The 17169-nt window shown below is 43.1% G+C and overlaps 1 protein-coding gene across 12 annotated transcripts in view; it reads left to right on the top strand.

Annotated features, from left to right (window-relative positions):
* The window catches only part of tjp1b (tight junction protein 1b), a 78815-nt gene that overhangs the window by 27832 nt on the left and 33814 nt on the right, over positions 1–17169 (top strand). For all 12 annotated transcript variants that reach the window (XM_058075564.1, XM_058075566.1, XM_058075567.1 and 9 more), the window contains one exon: positions 5323–5464. In XM_058075564.1, coding sequence (XP_057931547.1) covers positions 5323–5464 — 142 coding nt within the window. The remainder of the gene's footprint in view (positions 1–5322; positions 5465–17169) is intronic.

Here is a 17169-nt window from a genome sequence, read left to right on the forward strand (position 1 = left end):
CGGAGCAAGGTGGATAGGTCCTGTAATGTCCGCTCGTGGTCGCTGATCATCTGCCCCTGGGCCTTGAGGGCAAACTCGAGTTGCTGATGTTCCGCGGGATCCATGGCATTGGCTGGATTATTCTATCACGTTCTGACCGTGTGGCGGAGAGGGTGGATCCCAAGATGCAGGACACAGCAAGCTCAGGTAAGGTCAAGCTGCTTTAATAGTTCAGGTGAGGAGACCCAATAAACAAAAGGCGCCGGAGCACAAAAAAGGGAGCTCCGTGGAAGGGTGCACGCAGGCACAACACAAAATACAAGGGAGAACAGAGCAGTCTTAGAGGCCAGCGGGCTACCGGACGGGTAGGAGGGTGCGTGGCCGAGGCGTGTGTAACGCTGGAGGAGGTACAGGAGTTAATCTGTCACGTCCACAAAGGAATAATCCAGCACCCTCCTGCCGCAGCTCAGTGCCTAAAGAAGGGAACCGGAAATTAGCTTGATTGTCAGCAGCTGCGCCCGTCAGGTAGCTCCGCCCAACTCCAAGGAGGTCCACATCTGTAGATGCACACAGAGAGCAGTAAGAGTCCTAATAACCACATGAACTGGGCGTACCCCCAAACCGACACGCAAGGTAACACATGTCACTGTGCAGCGTGACATCAGGGTTGCAATGATAGATTTATGTGAGTAATTAATTACCGCCGCCAAGGGGATTATGGTTTACGTCCCGCTGGCTTGTTTGTCTGACTGTCAGCAGGATTATGCAAAAACTATAGCAGGTAGCTTGATTTTCATAAGAACCGACAAGGTTAGAGCTGGAATTTTTGAGCGGATACAAATCAACCCACAGATCCAGGAATTATCTTCAGCTTGGCGAGCTGTGATATTTGGTTGATGGAATGCTGGCAGGCTTGAAGTGACATCATACTGTGGGACAAGGTGATGAATCCCTCTCACAATTACTCTTCAAATTAACTTTGTGGCCTGAAATGACAGAATAACCATTTACCAAATTACAAATCGGACATGTAATAATAAACATTCATTCATTCATTTATTTTCTACCGCTTTTTCCTCACGAGGGTCGCGGGGGTGCTGGAGCCTATCCCAGCTGTCTTCGGGCGAGAGGCGGGGCACACCCCGGACTGGTCGCCAGCCAATCACAGGGCACATATAGACAAACAACCATTCACACTCACATTCATACCTATGGACAATTTGGGGTCGCCAATTAACTTAGCATGTTTTTGGAATGGCCCTGTGATTGGCTGGCGACCAGTCCAGGGTGTACCCCTTCTCACGCCCGAAGACAGCTGGGATAGGCTCCAGCACCCCCGCCACCCTCATGAGGAAAAGCGGTAGAAAATGAATGAATGAATGAATGTTTTTGGAATGTGGGAGGAAACCGGAGTACCCGGAGAAAGCCCACGCATGCACCGGGAGAACATGCAAACTCCACACAGAGATAGCCGAGGGTGGAATTGAACCCTGGTCTCCTAGCTGTGAGGTCTGCGCGCTAACCAGTAGACCGCCGTGCCGCCCCCCTAATAATAATAAACAATAATATTCAAATTTAATTGGCAATGTTATAGGATACATGGTTAAAAATGCATGCACTTTATGTAGTACTACTTGCTTGAGACGTAGTGAGAAGTTTTAATTGTGTATTTTGTGAGATCTAAAAACTCATATCGAGGAAAATTTGCTCTTAAAATTATATTTTATGTGCAACCATGAAAGTATAAAGGAAAAGGGTCTTTTAATTTTCCATAACTGCCATCACTTTTTTACACTCTCGCTACCCATGCGTAGAATTAGAGTTAAAAATGTAGCGAGGAGACCATAAATGTCACTATTTTATGCACTCTCTCATACCTCGAGTGGAAATAATTATCTCTGAATTTTTGATAAAGAACACTTAATCAAATGACAATGAGGGTTCTCTCTGAGTGGACACAGTTGCTTGCGTCATGTAACATTCTGCTCTTTTGTGGCCTCGAGTGTTTTGGCTGAAAGCCATTTCAGAATCAACATCCAGAAAATGAGTTTGTAGATGCACAGGACCGCTTCAGGGGCTGAGTTTGAGTCCGATGAGCAGATTTTCCCCTCATTGTTAATGTTTGCAGTCTTATTTAGGAGAACAATCTGAGGTCAACTGTATTTGACTGCACAAATGTTTTTCCATCCAGTAAGCACCTTATATGCCTCTGAGCCATATTGAATTAATGCAGAGAGAAACGCGGATGTGTTGTTTTGTCTTTCCTCTATCTGTGTTCGTGCTTTTGTCTCATAATTTCTCATGCTGACTCTTCTAATCCTGAAAGCTCCCCAGGGCCTTGTGTAGAAGATGCTAATAGATATCTATGGTCTTTGGGATGCTTTATGTAGACATATATCACACCCATGACACTGAAAAAAGAAGGGGAGGGACAACTGTAATCAGCAAGCGTGACGGTGTAACATAATTAATATAATACACTATTCATTCATTCATTTTCTACCGCTTTTCCTCACAAGGGTTGCAGGGGTTGCTGGAGCCTATCCCAGCTGTCTTAGGGCAAGAGGTGGGGTACTGGTTGCCAGCCAATCACAGGGCACATATAGACAAACAACCATTCACACTCACATTCATACCTATGGACAATTTGGAGTCGCCAATTAACCTAGCATGTTTTTGGAATGTGGGAGGAAACCGAAGTACCCAGAGATGCACGGGGAGAACATGCAAACGCCACACAGAGATGGCCGAGGGTGGTCTCCTAGCTGTGAGGTCTGCGCGCTAACCACTTGTCCGCCGTGCTGCCCTTATCATCAATCAACCATGTTATAAAAACACTCATTACGAGGCCGATTTAAAATAATAATTGAAGGATAATCCAGAGTAATTTACGCTTATTTGTGACCAATCTTCGTCTTTGTATCTTTAGGTTTAAGTCCATGTTCTGCAAGTTCTCTCTTTCATCTCCAAATGAACTATGGACAATTTGGAGTCGCCAATTAACCTAGCATGTTTTTGGAATATGGGAGGAAACCGGAGTACCCGGAGAAAACCCACGCATGCACGGGGAGAACATGCAAACTCTGCAAATTGAACCCTGGTCTCCCAGCTGTGAAGTCTGCGCGCTAACCACTCGATTGCCGTGCAGCCTATAATACACTATATGAATTATAATTTAATACCTTTTACCACAGCTTTATTTACCATTTCTGACTACCATGGTAATGACCTGTGGTGTCATCCCCTAATATGACACGTGTCAAAAGTATCACAATTACCTGCCTACCTTCTGTGGCTTACTATCCCCACAAACATACACTTAAAACTTAAGAGGGCATTGGGAGTATAATAGTACACAATGCTGGCTTTTATGCAGCTAGCACAGGCTCGGTCCATGCCAATGCATCGACAACCAGCAAATCTAGTATGTACCATATAGTCAACCATATTACTGGTAGCGTCACGGTGTGGGGTTGCATGAGTGCTGCCTCACTGAGGGAAAACTGAATTCAAACATGTACTGTAACATTCCGAAGCAGAGCATGATCCAATCTTTTGGGAAACTGGGCCGCATGGCAGTTTTCCAGCCTTGGCTTGCTGAGGAAGCTGAAGGCGAGTGAGGTGAGGTGAGGTGAGGAAGTTGGAGGAGCGTAAGGTGTCTTTCATCTACCAGCTCTGTGCTGTCATCATAGAGGAGTGGAAAAGGATTCCCGTAACTTGTACATGAGTTCTGGTGAATACCATGTCCAAGAGGATTAAGGCAGTGTTAGATAACAATGGTGCTCACACTAAATATTGACATTGTTCACTGTGAGGTGTACTCACTTGTTTTGGAAGCAGCTAAGTCTTTACTTTTTTTTTGTTAATTGCAGTTAATGGATTCCAGACTCAACCGCAAAAAGTGAATTTCAGATTTTGAAAGTTGCATAAACCCCTCCGCAATGCAACCCAACCTCCACAATGCAACACAGCCAAGAAGGCTGAGCTTGAACATACTCTCCCGTTGCCTGGCAACACCTCGCCTTCCTGGCAAAACACAAATGGATGTCCAAAGTGTGGTCCGGGGGCCATCTGAATAGCATGGATCATTGCTGAAATAAATAAATCACTGTACAAGAAATTCAAGAAATGCTGCAAAGGTTTGGCAGACAGTAGGAATATACGCCAATTCTGCAACTTTAGTGAAAAATCAGTTAAAATAAAAAATTAGTTTGTCAAGTCGGGCGGCAGAGCGGGCTAGTGGTTAGCGCGCAGACCTCACAGCTAGGAGACTCGAGTTCAATCCCACCCTCGGCCATCTCTGTGTGGAGTTTGCATGTTCTCCGGGTACTCCGGTTTCCTCCCACATTCCAAAAACATGCTAGGTTAATTGGCGACTCCAAATTGTCCATAGGTATGAATGTGAGTGTGAATGGTTGTTTGTCTATTTGTGCCCTGTGATTGGCTGGCGACCAGTCCAGGGTGTACCCCGCCTCTCGCCCGAAGACAGCTGGGATAGGCTCCAGCACCACCCGCAACCCTTGTGAGGATAAGTGGTAGAAAATGAATGAATGAATGAGTTTGTCAAGTCACATTTTTGGATTTTTCTTAAGATTAATGTTTAAATCTCATCTTCTCGTAGACCCAATCTGTGCATCATCTCTTCATGTAGGTTGGATGTTTCCAAGTTATATCACATTTCTACAGTGTTGTCTCCTAAAATGATACTTGATTTTGTGTTATACTGTCATTTGTTTCCTGTATTCTCTTTTTATCCATTTGCTTCAACATCTTGTGAGGTCTTCCTTGATGCAGATGCCAGTTTAATGGAAATCGTTAATGTATATATCCTGCTACCAACAAACAGCAATCAAAACAATACTATACCTCTTGCCTTTGCAATTTCCCACTTGATGCGGGTAATTAAGTGTCTTGTACTGTAGTGCTGTTGAAGGACTAAGCAGAAAGTCATTCATGAAGGGTAAAACATTTCCAGAGAACATTGATGATGAAGGGTCAATCAAGTCTCATCCCACCATGACCCAGCTTCAGTTAAGCGGGGGGCGGACAACACAGCTGCTGAAGCCTCCTTATGTGGGATGCTGCAGTGCTTCCTGAGCGTGAACCCCTGCAGGGTCGATGTGACATTAAATCCAACTATAGATTTCTTTTAAATGTCGTTTTAACCATGTAGTAGGGGTAGAAATGTGGCCTTTGGAGAATCAGGAACATTCCCACTGTGTTTTTCACCCTTTTCGTTAGCCTAAGGCCAGTTGTACCCCGTTGCGGTACAAATGTCCTAGGCTGTTTTTTGGTTACGTCCTGACGGAGCGCTGTTGTTTTTCTTTGTGCTATTGACCTTAGGATACACCCCAGCCCGACCACTGGCTCCATCACAGCCGCCTCCTCTGTGAGCACCATTCAGGGCAAGCCATCACTCCGCCGCATCAAGGGCCGAATTCACAGGAGCAAGAGCCTGGACAGCATTGATCTCCTTGACTCTAATGTAAGTCATGAATAAGATGCATTCATGAGCTGTATTATGGAAAATAGATAATAGATACTGTATTGAAACGATACGGAATTAATGTTGTTGGGTTTTTTTAAATTACAAACTGGATATTGGTCTTCCCAAACTTAGTGCACTCAGGGCCCATTTAGAATTTTAATCCATTTTAATTTTTCACACCACCACAACAGGATACACAAGAACTGCTGTAACATATACGTCTGCTAACATTTTGGAGAACATAGACATAGACATAGACATAGACTTTCTTTATTGTAATTGAACAATAACTAAGCAGTGAAATTGCCAACGAAATGTTGTTGCCTGGCTCCCGTGTAATAATAAATAATAAATTTAAAAAAAATAAAAAATAAAAAATAAAAAATAAAAAATAAAAAATAAAAAATAAAAAATAAAAATGCGGAAAATAAATAGATTACATCAAATATGAACAATGTACAGCGTAAACAGTATGATATGTATATGTAGTATGTAGATATGTAGTATGTATATGATGTATATGATGATATGTAACTTGCTCAATACAATAAACTTGACACCACTTTCATGAAAAGTGTGAAAATGGGGTTTAATGCACAATAACTAAAAGTAGATGTAGTACCTTATTGTTGCCAGATGGAGCTCTAAACATCTGAGGGTGTAAGCCTCAGGGGGGTAATTTGAGGTTGACAGCTAAGCTATGACCTCACTGTGAATTCAGCTCAATGCACCACCTCATTAAAGTACATAAAAAAACACTGAGATGGTTAAATTGTTGATAGCAGCATTGGTCAGCAGGAATGTTGAGTCCTCTGGGGAACAACTGCTTCAAACTGTTTAGAGAGATTGTACTTGAAATAAAAACAAAACTGACAGTATTTGTAATACCACTCAGTGTGTTTATCATTCCCTCTCTGTAAAGCTTAGCACTGGTGCAATGTGTGTGACAGTCCCAGGGCTTAAAGCTGCTTGCTGACATGTTGATTTTAAAAAGTGCATGTATTACAGCAAAGAGAATCTGGCAGCATACATTGTCGATGTAAAAAAAAAAAAGTACAAATAATGTGAACTATGAACCACAGAGCTAAGACCTACATTTTAATGTTATTAGAATGCAGTATTCAAATCAAGCAGGGCAGTGATATTATGCAGGTGAATGCATTTAGCCTCGATTTTGAGGCTAACTTTGCAAAGCGTAAGCCTTGAGCTGAATGGAAAAGATGGTGAAGTGTGACAGAAATAAACCAAAAGCCTGTAAAGTTGAACATAATCTGTTTTGACATGCTGGGCTACCTTTATTTGTATTTCATAGAAATTACAAAATAGAAAATGATGGAAATAGAAATAATTCGCTCCGGGATCAAACTGTTGCCTTTATAAAATCTTCATGAAATGCACTGGCAATTTTAGGCAAAATTGTAACATTCAATGTCTAAGGCATTGCTGAGGGCGAGTGTGGTGAAACTAGTCGCCAGCTGGCTAGTCGCTAGCCGGTGTGGTGTATCAAGGTGTCACTACTCCAGTAACGTAGTTCTTGGGTGTTAATTACATTAATAACAATGTTGCTGTAGGAGCTCATATTATGCAAAATTTCATTCATTCATCTATTTTTATATCTTTAGAACGCACATAGAAGAACCAGGGTTCAATTCCACCCTCGGCCATCTTTGTGTGGAGTTTGCATGTTCTCCCCGTGCATGTGAGGGTTTTCTCCTGGTACTCCGGTTTCCTACCACATTCCAAAAACATGCTAGGTTAATTAATTGGCGACTCCAAATTGTCCATAGGTATGAATGTGAGTGTGAATGGCGGTCAAGTGGTTAGCGCGCAGACCTCACAGCTAGCAGACCAGGGTTCGATTCCACCCTTGGCCATCTCTGTGTGGAGTTTGCATGTTCTCCCCGTGCATGCGTGGGTTTTCACCGGGTACTCCGGTTTCCTCCCACATTCCAAAAACATGCTAGGTTAATTGGTCAATGTAAGTGTGAATGGTTGTTTGTCTATATGTGCTCTGTGATTGGCTGGCGAGCAGTCCAGGGTGTACCCCGCCTCTCGCCCGAAGACAGCTGGGATATTCTCCAGCAAGAATTACTTTATCCGATCTTTACATATACGTACAACATAAAGCTGCACTTGTCTAAGAAATAGATGCCATATATCAGATCCAACAGATAAAGATACAACAACAGAACATTAAGGAGTGGACACTTATTTTAGCAACTTCATGCTCGGTTAGCTTAATTGCTGAAGAACAGTCAAACTGACTGATAGCTGGCAGAGCTCCGGGCTTTATTTTAAGATGTGTAGCAAAGCTTTTTGTAGAGCGTTGTGCATATACACAGTGTGGGCTCATCCAGGTCAGAGTCAAAGCGTGTACTCAGAAGGAGACCTACCACATTGCGGCCATTTTTCTGAACAGCCTGTCGCTCAGTGGATCTTTCAAGTGGCTCAAGAGGCCACTATCTCACCCAAGACTGAGAGCTTGTCTAAGGGCTTTTTTTCCTTGGTATAGTTCTCAGTACAGGTTGTGTGTATGTGTGTGTGTGTGTGCACTAGAAGAAAAGTTGCTGACATGCCCAAACTCAAATGCAGCTGATGGAAGAAGCGGTCCGCCTTACAGTGAGTGATGAGACTGCAGGATGCTGAGCCTGAGGAGCAGTCTTCATTGCATCTTGTCACAACACATTCAGCCCCTGTAGCTGAGAGACTGGATGGTCTGCAAGAATGTTTTTAATTGGTCGACTGACTGTTTTGTTAAATAAATGTGATGCATGAATCAAGCGAATGCACAAACCTCTATCACCAGGCACCAAATAATCAATAGTAGTTTAATACTTTGGTTTATATCGATTGCTTTTTTTTCCGATTAGTTTTCTCTCTTGATAGTCAGGGGAGGACTTTGGCGCCTCGCCCACTCCTGCTGTCATTTGTGTTGGCAAGCGGCACGCTTGTTCACAGGGAGCTTGAATCTGATTTTAATGCTAAGGCTGCAGAAAACACAACAGAGAGAGGGGAACCACCATCTTTTATGAACTTGTTTGAAATCAGCATCAATTGTGCTTCCTGGCGCTTCAGAGAAATACATTCAGACCGTTCTTTATTTTTTACTGCTCTAATATGCCTAATATGCCTAGCGCGCAGACCTCACAGCTAGGAGGACCAGGGTTCGATTCCACCCTCGGCCATCTCTGTGTGGAGTTTGCATGTTCTCCCCGTGCATGCGTTGGTTTTCTCCGGGTACTCGGGTTTCCTCCCACATTCCAAAAAACATGCTAGGTTAATTGGCGACTCCAAATTGTCCATAGGTATGAATGTGAGTGTGAATGGTTGTTTGTCTATATGTGCCCTGTGATTGGCTGGCGACCAAAGACAGCTGGGATAGGCTCCAGCACCCCCGTAACCCTCATGAGGAAAAAGCGGTAGAAAATGAATGAATGAATAATATGCCTTGTATTTTTAATATGCTGGTTATTTTACAGTGTTAACTGCAGTATTGTTTCCGCTTTCAGATACAGTACATTGCTCCTTTAACAAGGGTGAATTGCAGAGAGAGATGCACTTAAGCCAAAACTAAAAGGACAACTTTCCATCAGAATCAGTATCAGCTATCAGCTATACCTGAGATTTACCCTAAAGGGACATATAGCTGCATTCTGCAATGGTCAGATGAAGCAATCTCCGCTAAATTACCACGAAAAAAAAAAGGCCCGTTGTAAGCATTTTATTCGCTGCTCAGTCAGAGCCAGAAAGTGCTGCAGATGCATTTGTGGGCAGCGCGGCTGCAGCTTGAATGAGCCAATCTGCATATTCAGGGCCCATCGGAGGGAGGTTGTCCCATGTGATGAAGGTGTAAGAGGGCGAACCTGAGCGAGACGCACCGTGTGCAAGGAAGCGGGAGGGAGGAGCTGAGAGAAAGGGAGGGGCGGGAGCGAGAGATTTATCTGTAGGAAGCCTTATTGAAAGATGGGGGAAGGGGGATTCTGTGATTGAAGGAGCAGATGATTTTCTCTAGGTGAAAAAGGACTGTTGCATAAGAACAGTCAGAGAATAGATGTATTTTTTTTTTTTGATGAGCACAGAGGGATGGTTGGAGGGTTTCAGGCGGAGTTGTCCATCCGTGATGCATGCAAAGGCTGCGTGTGTGATAACACAGGCTGCTCGGAGGGGACGGCAGATGTTGCGCACGTTTGGAGAGGCTGCGACTCAGGGGCAAGGCCTGTCTATTATGTGTCCTCCAATGGGACATATGGCAGGTCACTGTAGGCACTGTGAGTGCATACACTAGCATTGTGTCACATACACACATCATGTTGCAATATGTTGTTGACTTTGTGGCCTTGGCAGCAGTGATGTGTAATTTTAACATGAAAATCGTGATTACATGAGAGTATTGTCGGTGCATGAGCCTGCCTCACTTTGCATGTTTCCTCCCATCGACCCATTCTATGCCGCTTACCCTCGCTAGGGTCATGGGGGGGTTTGCTTGAACCTATTCCAGCTGACTTAGGACAAGAGGCAGTGTTAATTGACTCTACAGTGTCCATAGTTGTGAATGTGGTTGTTTTTCTATATGTGATTGACTGTGAGCCAATCCAAAATGTACCCCAACTCTCACCCAAAGTCAGCTGGGATAGGCTCCAGCTCAAGCAAGGTATATGTTATGTCTCAAGGGTGCCTGGGGTATAAGATGGGAAGAACATAAGTACTGTATTTCATTCATTCGTTTTCTACCGCTTTTCCTCACGGGGGGGGGGGGGGGGGGGGCTGGAGCCTATCCCAGCTGTCTTCGGGCGAGAGGCGGGGTACACCCTGGACTGGTCGCCAGCCAATCACAGGGCACATATAGACAAACAACCATTCACACTCACATTCATACAATGGACAATTTGGAGTCGCCAATTAACCTCAATGCCGTCACTTGATTGACATACAGGGCAGCCATTCAGATGACAACTGAATGTTGCCCTTCGGGCGACCAATCAAATCAAACAACGTCTCTAAGTGCAGCAGAAGTTACGATGTCAGCCTATCATCCATCCCCGTTACTTGATTGACATACAGGACAACCAGTCAGATGACAACTGAATTTTAACCTTTAGGTCACCGCTCATGCGTAAACAACGATGCAAAGTGCTAAGCTAGTCGGCGAATTGCGAGATTTTAAGCCCTCGCTAAAGTTTATGGTCACTAAAATGAGTGAAGGAGCTGGACCAAGTAAAAAGGCAAAAACTGGACCAAGTAAAAAGGCAAAAAACATATCACTTCCATACGGATATGGAATATTATACGGATATTGTGATACGGATATTATCCATGACTGATAAACATTTGGAAGTGTGCTTGAGGCTGGCTATCAGCAGCTACTGTCCGGACTATGCATCCCTGGCTGGTTCAATTCAGTGCAAGTCATCAAAGTAAACTCAGGTAATTACAAAAAATGTTAATAGTTAATTATGTGTGTTTTGCAATATTGGCTCATTTGGTTATGTAAGGTACATCAACATACATTGTACGTACAAATAATCCTCAATACATTTGAAAATAAATAGATGTTTTGCATTTTTGTAGTGGGTAGATCATTTTGACTCGGTCATTTTAAAAGTAGCTCGCATGCTGAAAAAGTGTGAGCACCCCTGCTCTTGAGGATAAGCGGTAGAAAATGAATGAATGAATGTTTTAGACACAATTATTCAGTAACACAAGGGTAGAAAACTGTGATTTTAGCCCAGTGTAGAACTATCTTGCTAAACCTCGTCTTTGTTTTATATATCCAGGCTTGAAAGATGTCAGATTTGTCATTTTCCTCTGTACAAGAATATTGACTCTAGTTGATTCCTTAAAGGATTCTGCATGGGGATTAAAACCCTCTGTTGTTAGAGGGAGATTGGAGGAAAACGTGTGCTTCTAAATTGTTTTTATGCTCAGGACTGTGTTCCTTACATACAACAAATCATGAGAGAAGCCACAAACCCACATAAATCCCAACAAGTCTATTGCCTAACCCGGAAGATTTATAACAAGAGCTAGACGGTAAGTCCCATAAGCATCCACAGATTTGTGAAAATGTAGCACAAAACCAACGTGTATGTAATATTTCCATTACTTAAAAAAAACCCTGCATCTATTAATATCACACAACAAGCTCTTGTTATGATTTGGCATTTTCAATGAGTGCTTCTTCATGTTATTTCCCCTTCATTTGAGCACTCAAGCGTGAGGTCAATTGAAGGACAAGCAGCGGGATGATGTAATGTTTGTGGAAATGGACATACTGGCCATGATGAGCAAGCCAAGTGTGAAGAATGAAACACTTGGAAGGTTGTGTTATGACAAACTTATCAATCATAGCATTTGATGCTCACAGTCATGGACCCTCTGTAGATTACTGTGTGTTGACTGATTGTCATGACATGAGCACACATTCTTCGCTGTTGTCAAATGAAGCGTTCTGAAGCATCTATCCATCCATTTTCTATACCGCTTACCCTCACTGGGGTCACTGCCATGCTGGAGCCTATCCCAGCTGTCTTTGGGCAAGAGGCGGGGTACACCCTGGACTGGTCGCCAGCCAATCACAGGGCACATACGTATAGACAAACAACCATTCACACTCACATTCATACCTATGGACAATTTGGAGTCACCAATTAACCTAGCATGTTTTTGGAATGTGGGAGGAAACCGGAGTACCTGGGGAAAACCCACACATCCCATGATCCCCAAGCGGTTATTCAAACCCATGTTTTCACAATCCCCTGACTGTGTGGCCAACATGCTAACCACTCGTCCACCGCGTGACAAATTTCACACAATTAAAATAAAAAATAATAATTCATTCATTCATTTTCTACCACTTATCCTCACAAGGGTTACGGGTATGCTGGAGCCTATCCCAGCTGTCTTCGGGCGAGAGGCGGGGTACACCCTGGACTGGTCGCCAGCCAATCACAGGGCACATATAGGCAAACAACCATTCACACTCACATTCATACCTATGGACAATTTGGAGTTGCCAATTAACCTAGCATGATTTTGGAATGTGGGAGGAATCCGGAGTACCCAGGAAAAACCCACACATCCCACGATCCCCAACCCATGTCTTCACAATCCCCTGACTGTGTGGCCAACATGCTAACCACTCGTCCACCGTGTGACAAATTTCACACAATTAAAATAAAAAATAATAATGATCTCTAAAAAAACCCCAATAATAATACAAAACAAAATAAATAATAAAATAATAAAAATAATAATGATCTTTCCTGCTATTTTATCTGTAATTTTATCTATAATTTACTATTATCCTACTGTTTTACTGTTCAACATGAAAAACCTATATTACAACAAAGCTAGCTTTGTCCCATGAGTTTTGATGTAGCAACAACATCAAGAGGGCAGCAGGGATCTATAGGCCCAGGAACCCCCCCCCCCCCTGCTTCATTATGAGACAGCACCCTATGCCAATCATGGACAACAGTGGAAAATATGTTGGGTTAATCCAGTAGATTATTCTGACAAATAATGCTAGTTAAGTAGCATATATGGTTGACATGTGATATGACACATATTAAACTCTGCAACACTACAAACCGGATGGTTCAGGTCTCAGACACAGTGAATGGAACAAATGCATGTGTGTGCATTTCCAAGCATGTCTGGCGTGTTGCTGCTGAGTGCGTGCAGCGTGTGTTGCTGGACATGTGTGCATGTGTTTTCATGCCCAGAGAGGCAACCATATGTTGTTGAGACTCAGGAGCTTTCCATCCCAGCAGACCTGCGGGTGAACAAGCCCGACTCCTCGTTTTGCCTCCCTGCATTAGTTCACATGGTCATCATCAGGCACCAGCCAAAGGGGGAAGGAGTGAAATCACGAAGATCTACTTCACTCACGTTTGCTTTCCTTTCAATGACATCTTCATATTATATAGATTTGTTCTTGCATGCCTCAATGAGCAGGCTGTCAACGCAGCTAAAATGTCAGCTAAAGTCCTGCAGAGGGCAGAGTTTTACTTGCTAAATGCACAAGAGCACACTGACGTCCACTTGGCTCTGGGGGTGCAAATACAGAAAAATAGATGTGAATTTCTATACTAAGGCATGTGAGTAGCTACCAGGATGTAATTTATTTATTTTTAATAAAATGACTACAAGTGGCAAGAAAAAGGACTTTGTACTGTAGATTCTTGGCAGAAGTTTTGCACAGGTTGGAGTTTCGGAACATTGTGGATTCATAAATGATTTAATACAGTGCAAAGAATTGTTGCAGACTCATTGTTTCTTTCTGCAGTACAATATATTTGCCCCCCCCCCCCCCCCCCCCCCCATTTTTTACTACTCTTGAAGTCACTACCACCTGCCACAATATTGCTGATCCCTCTCCATCACCAAAGCAAGGTCTTTTTCTTGGAAAAAAAAAATACCAAATCAGCAAATAAAATCCACTTTGCTGACAATTTGACTTAGTTGTTATGGGTAAATGGAGGGTACATTGATTTGACTGATTTGCTGTTTAAAAAGAAACAGTAGGTTTTACCAGTGCATTTTGTATTGATGAGAGATTCAGAGTACTTCCAGCTAATTAATATAAATATTCAATCCAATGTCACCATTTACAACTGTTTACAAAATCACAATTAAATCGCTACTTTGAATGCTTCCATTCACCGTCATGTATAACACAGCGATCCCTGATGCGTTAAGAACCATTCATTCATTTTCTACCGCTTTTTCCTCACGCCAATCACAGGGCACATATAGACAAACAACCATTCACACTCACATTCATACCTATGGACAATCCAGTCGACAAACCAGTCAACACTTACAAAACCAAGCAACCAAACATTCATTCATTCATTCATTTTCTACCGCTTATCCTCACAAGGGGGTGCTGGAGCCTATCCCAGCTGTCTTCAGGCGAGAGGCGGGGTACACCCTGGACTGGTCGCCAGCCAATCACAGGGCACATATAGACAAACAACCATTCACACTCACATTCATACCTATGGACAATTTGGAGTCTTTAATTAACCTAGCATGTTTTTTGGAATGTGGGAGGAAACCGGAGTACCCGGAGAAAACCCACGCATGCACGGGGAGAACATGCAAACTCCACACAGAAATTGCAGAGGGTGGAATTGAACCCTGGTCTCCTAGCTGTGAGGTCTGCGCGCTAACCACTCGACCGCCGTGCTGCCCGCGTTAAGAACCAAATCAGTCCAATTCACCATTTCTCTTATGCTGAAGGCCTCCTCTGTCATACACACCACATTGACATTAACTGATTGGAATTGTTCATCTTTATTAGCTTAGCCAGGATAAAGATACTTTGGGTGATTGCTTCTTTGCTACTGTACATGAGGTTGCATTTCCATCCCCAGAGATTTTTTTTTTTTTGGGATCTGGTTTGGTGTCACATGATCCTCAGGCTGGCAATGTGAGGTCATTTCATGTCACCTGATCAGTCTGAGCTCTCAGCTGTAGCTTTCTGGAAAAATAAAATCCGAAGGAGATTATGGGTTTCATTTGGGGAATCCTGTAAATGTAAAGTGATGTGTTGTCACTGAGTACATTGGGGCTGAATTTAGCTCGGAAATGCATGAGTCAATAAATCATTGTTTTGCAGTGACATAGTGAGGTGGACTATGTTATCTCACAAAATGAGTACATGGCTCACATTTTAGCAACCGTTTTATTGTATTGTCAACACAGATGAGTATGTGAAGATGTCCATATTGTGTCCAAGGTGTCAATATTTGGTATTAGCGCCCTTGTTATCAAGCACTTCCTTAATCCTGTTGGGTATTAAATTCACCATACTGGCACATCTTCCACTCCTTCATGATAACATCACAGAGCTGCGCTCCTCCGCCTTGCTTCATCTTGAGGATGGCCCTCAGGTGCTCAATTAGGCTCAGGTCTGGACATTTACTCAGGCACTCCATTAACTTCACTTTCCTCACAAAAGCGCTTGTCATCTTGGAGGCATTGTGACCCAGTTTCCCAAGAGAGGCGGTTCATGCTCTGTTAAAAAATATCACAATATATGTTGGAATTCTCCACCCTCGGCCATCTCTGTGTGGAGTTTGCATGTTCTCCCTGTGCATGCGTGGGTTTTCTCTGGGTACTCCGGTTTCCTCCCACATTCCAAAAACATGCTAGGTTAATTGGCAACTCCAAATTCATGTTGAATAGTAAAATGGTAGGATAATAGTAAATTATAGATACAATTATAGATAAAATAGATGAAATAGTAGGAAAGAGCATTATTTTTTATTATTTATTTTATTTTTCATTATTATTATTTTTTTTGGAGATCATTATTATTATTTTTTTAATTGTCACACGGTGGACGAGTGGTTAGCATGTTGGCCACACAGTCAGGGGATTGTGAAGACATGGGTTTGAACTCCAAATTGTCCATAGGTATGAATGTGAGTGTGAATGGTTGTTTGTCTATATGTGCCCTGTGATTGGCTGGCGACCAGTCCAGGGTGTACCCCGCCTCTCGCCCCAAAGACAGCTGGGATAGGCTCCAGCATACCCCGCGACCCTCGTGAGGAAAAAGCGGTAGAAAATGAATTATTATTATTATTTTTTTTTTAGAGATCATTATTATTTTTTATTTTAATAGTGTGAAATTTCTCACACGGTGGACGAGTGGTTAGCATGTTGGCCACACAGTCAGGGGATTGTGAAGACATGGGTTCGAATAGCCGCTTGGGGATCGTGGGATATGTAGGTTTTCCCCGGGTACTCCGGTTTCCTCCCACATTCCAAAAACATGCTAGGTTAATTGGCGACTCCAAATTGTCCATAGGTATGAATGTGAGTGTGAATGGTTGTTTGTCTATATGTGCCCTGTGATTGGCTGGCGACCAGTCCAGGGTGTACCCCGCCTCTCGCCCGAAGACAGCTGGGATAGGCTCCAGCACCCCTGCGACCCTCGTGAGGATAAGCGGTAGAAAATGAATGAATGAATGTTGGAATTCATTTTTTTCTCAATGAACAGTGCAGTGGTATACCGGCAGCACTCATGCATGACCACATCATGCGGCCCCCCCAAATCTAATTTGCCCACCCCTGATATAGTGTCCTTTGAGAAGCTGTACTAGAATGTTGCAGAAATGTCAGGGGTGTACTCACTTCTGTGAGATATTGGAGTTCACCTCAACTGTGTCATTGTTAAAACACTTGATATATGTGCAAATCCAGATTCATTACCTCTTGCATATACGAGCTAAATTCAGCAACAGTATGTCTAAATATATACAGTAATAACACATCTTGATTTCTGCTCTATGTCATATCACACTATAAATTGTACAGCTGTAAAATGTTTATCTGAAGTCTTTGCTGTGATGTGAACTCCAGCGCTTTTAAATCCAATATTATCTTGAGATGGAAAAGCTGTCACCAAATGATCGTGGATGTGTTTCTGCTGCATTTTTACCGTTGTACGTCCTCTGGCCAAGGGCACGCTTCATCTTGCTACAGAAGGACAGTTTGATAAGTGTTTTTTTTTTACTGCTGACTTTACACGGTAGCTTATGCTTCCTGGATCATGGACCCTTGTCTCTTTCTCAGCGTGAGATGCATTATGAAGGCTTGTTAAAGGAATTTCTGCCCTGAAGTTACGGGTTTCCTGTCAAGTCACCGAGCTGATTTCCATTCTAGAGGTCATATAGCGAGCAAGGACGACA

This window comes from Doryrhamphus excisus, chromosome 6, assembly GCF_030265055.1.
Source record: "Doryrhamphus excisus isolate RoL2022-K1 chromosome 6, RoL_Dexc_1.0, whole genome shotgun sequence".
NCBI classification, from domain to species: domain Eukaryota; kingdom Metazoa; phylum Chordata; class Actinopteri; order Syngnathiformes; family Syngnathidae; genus Doryrhamphus; species Doryrhamphus excisus.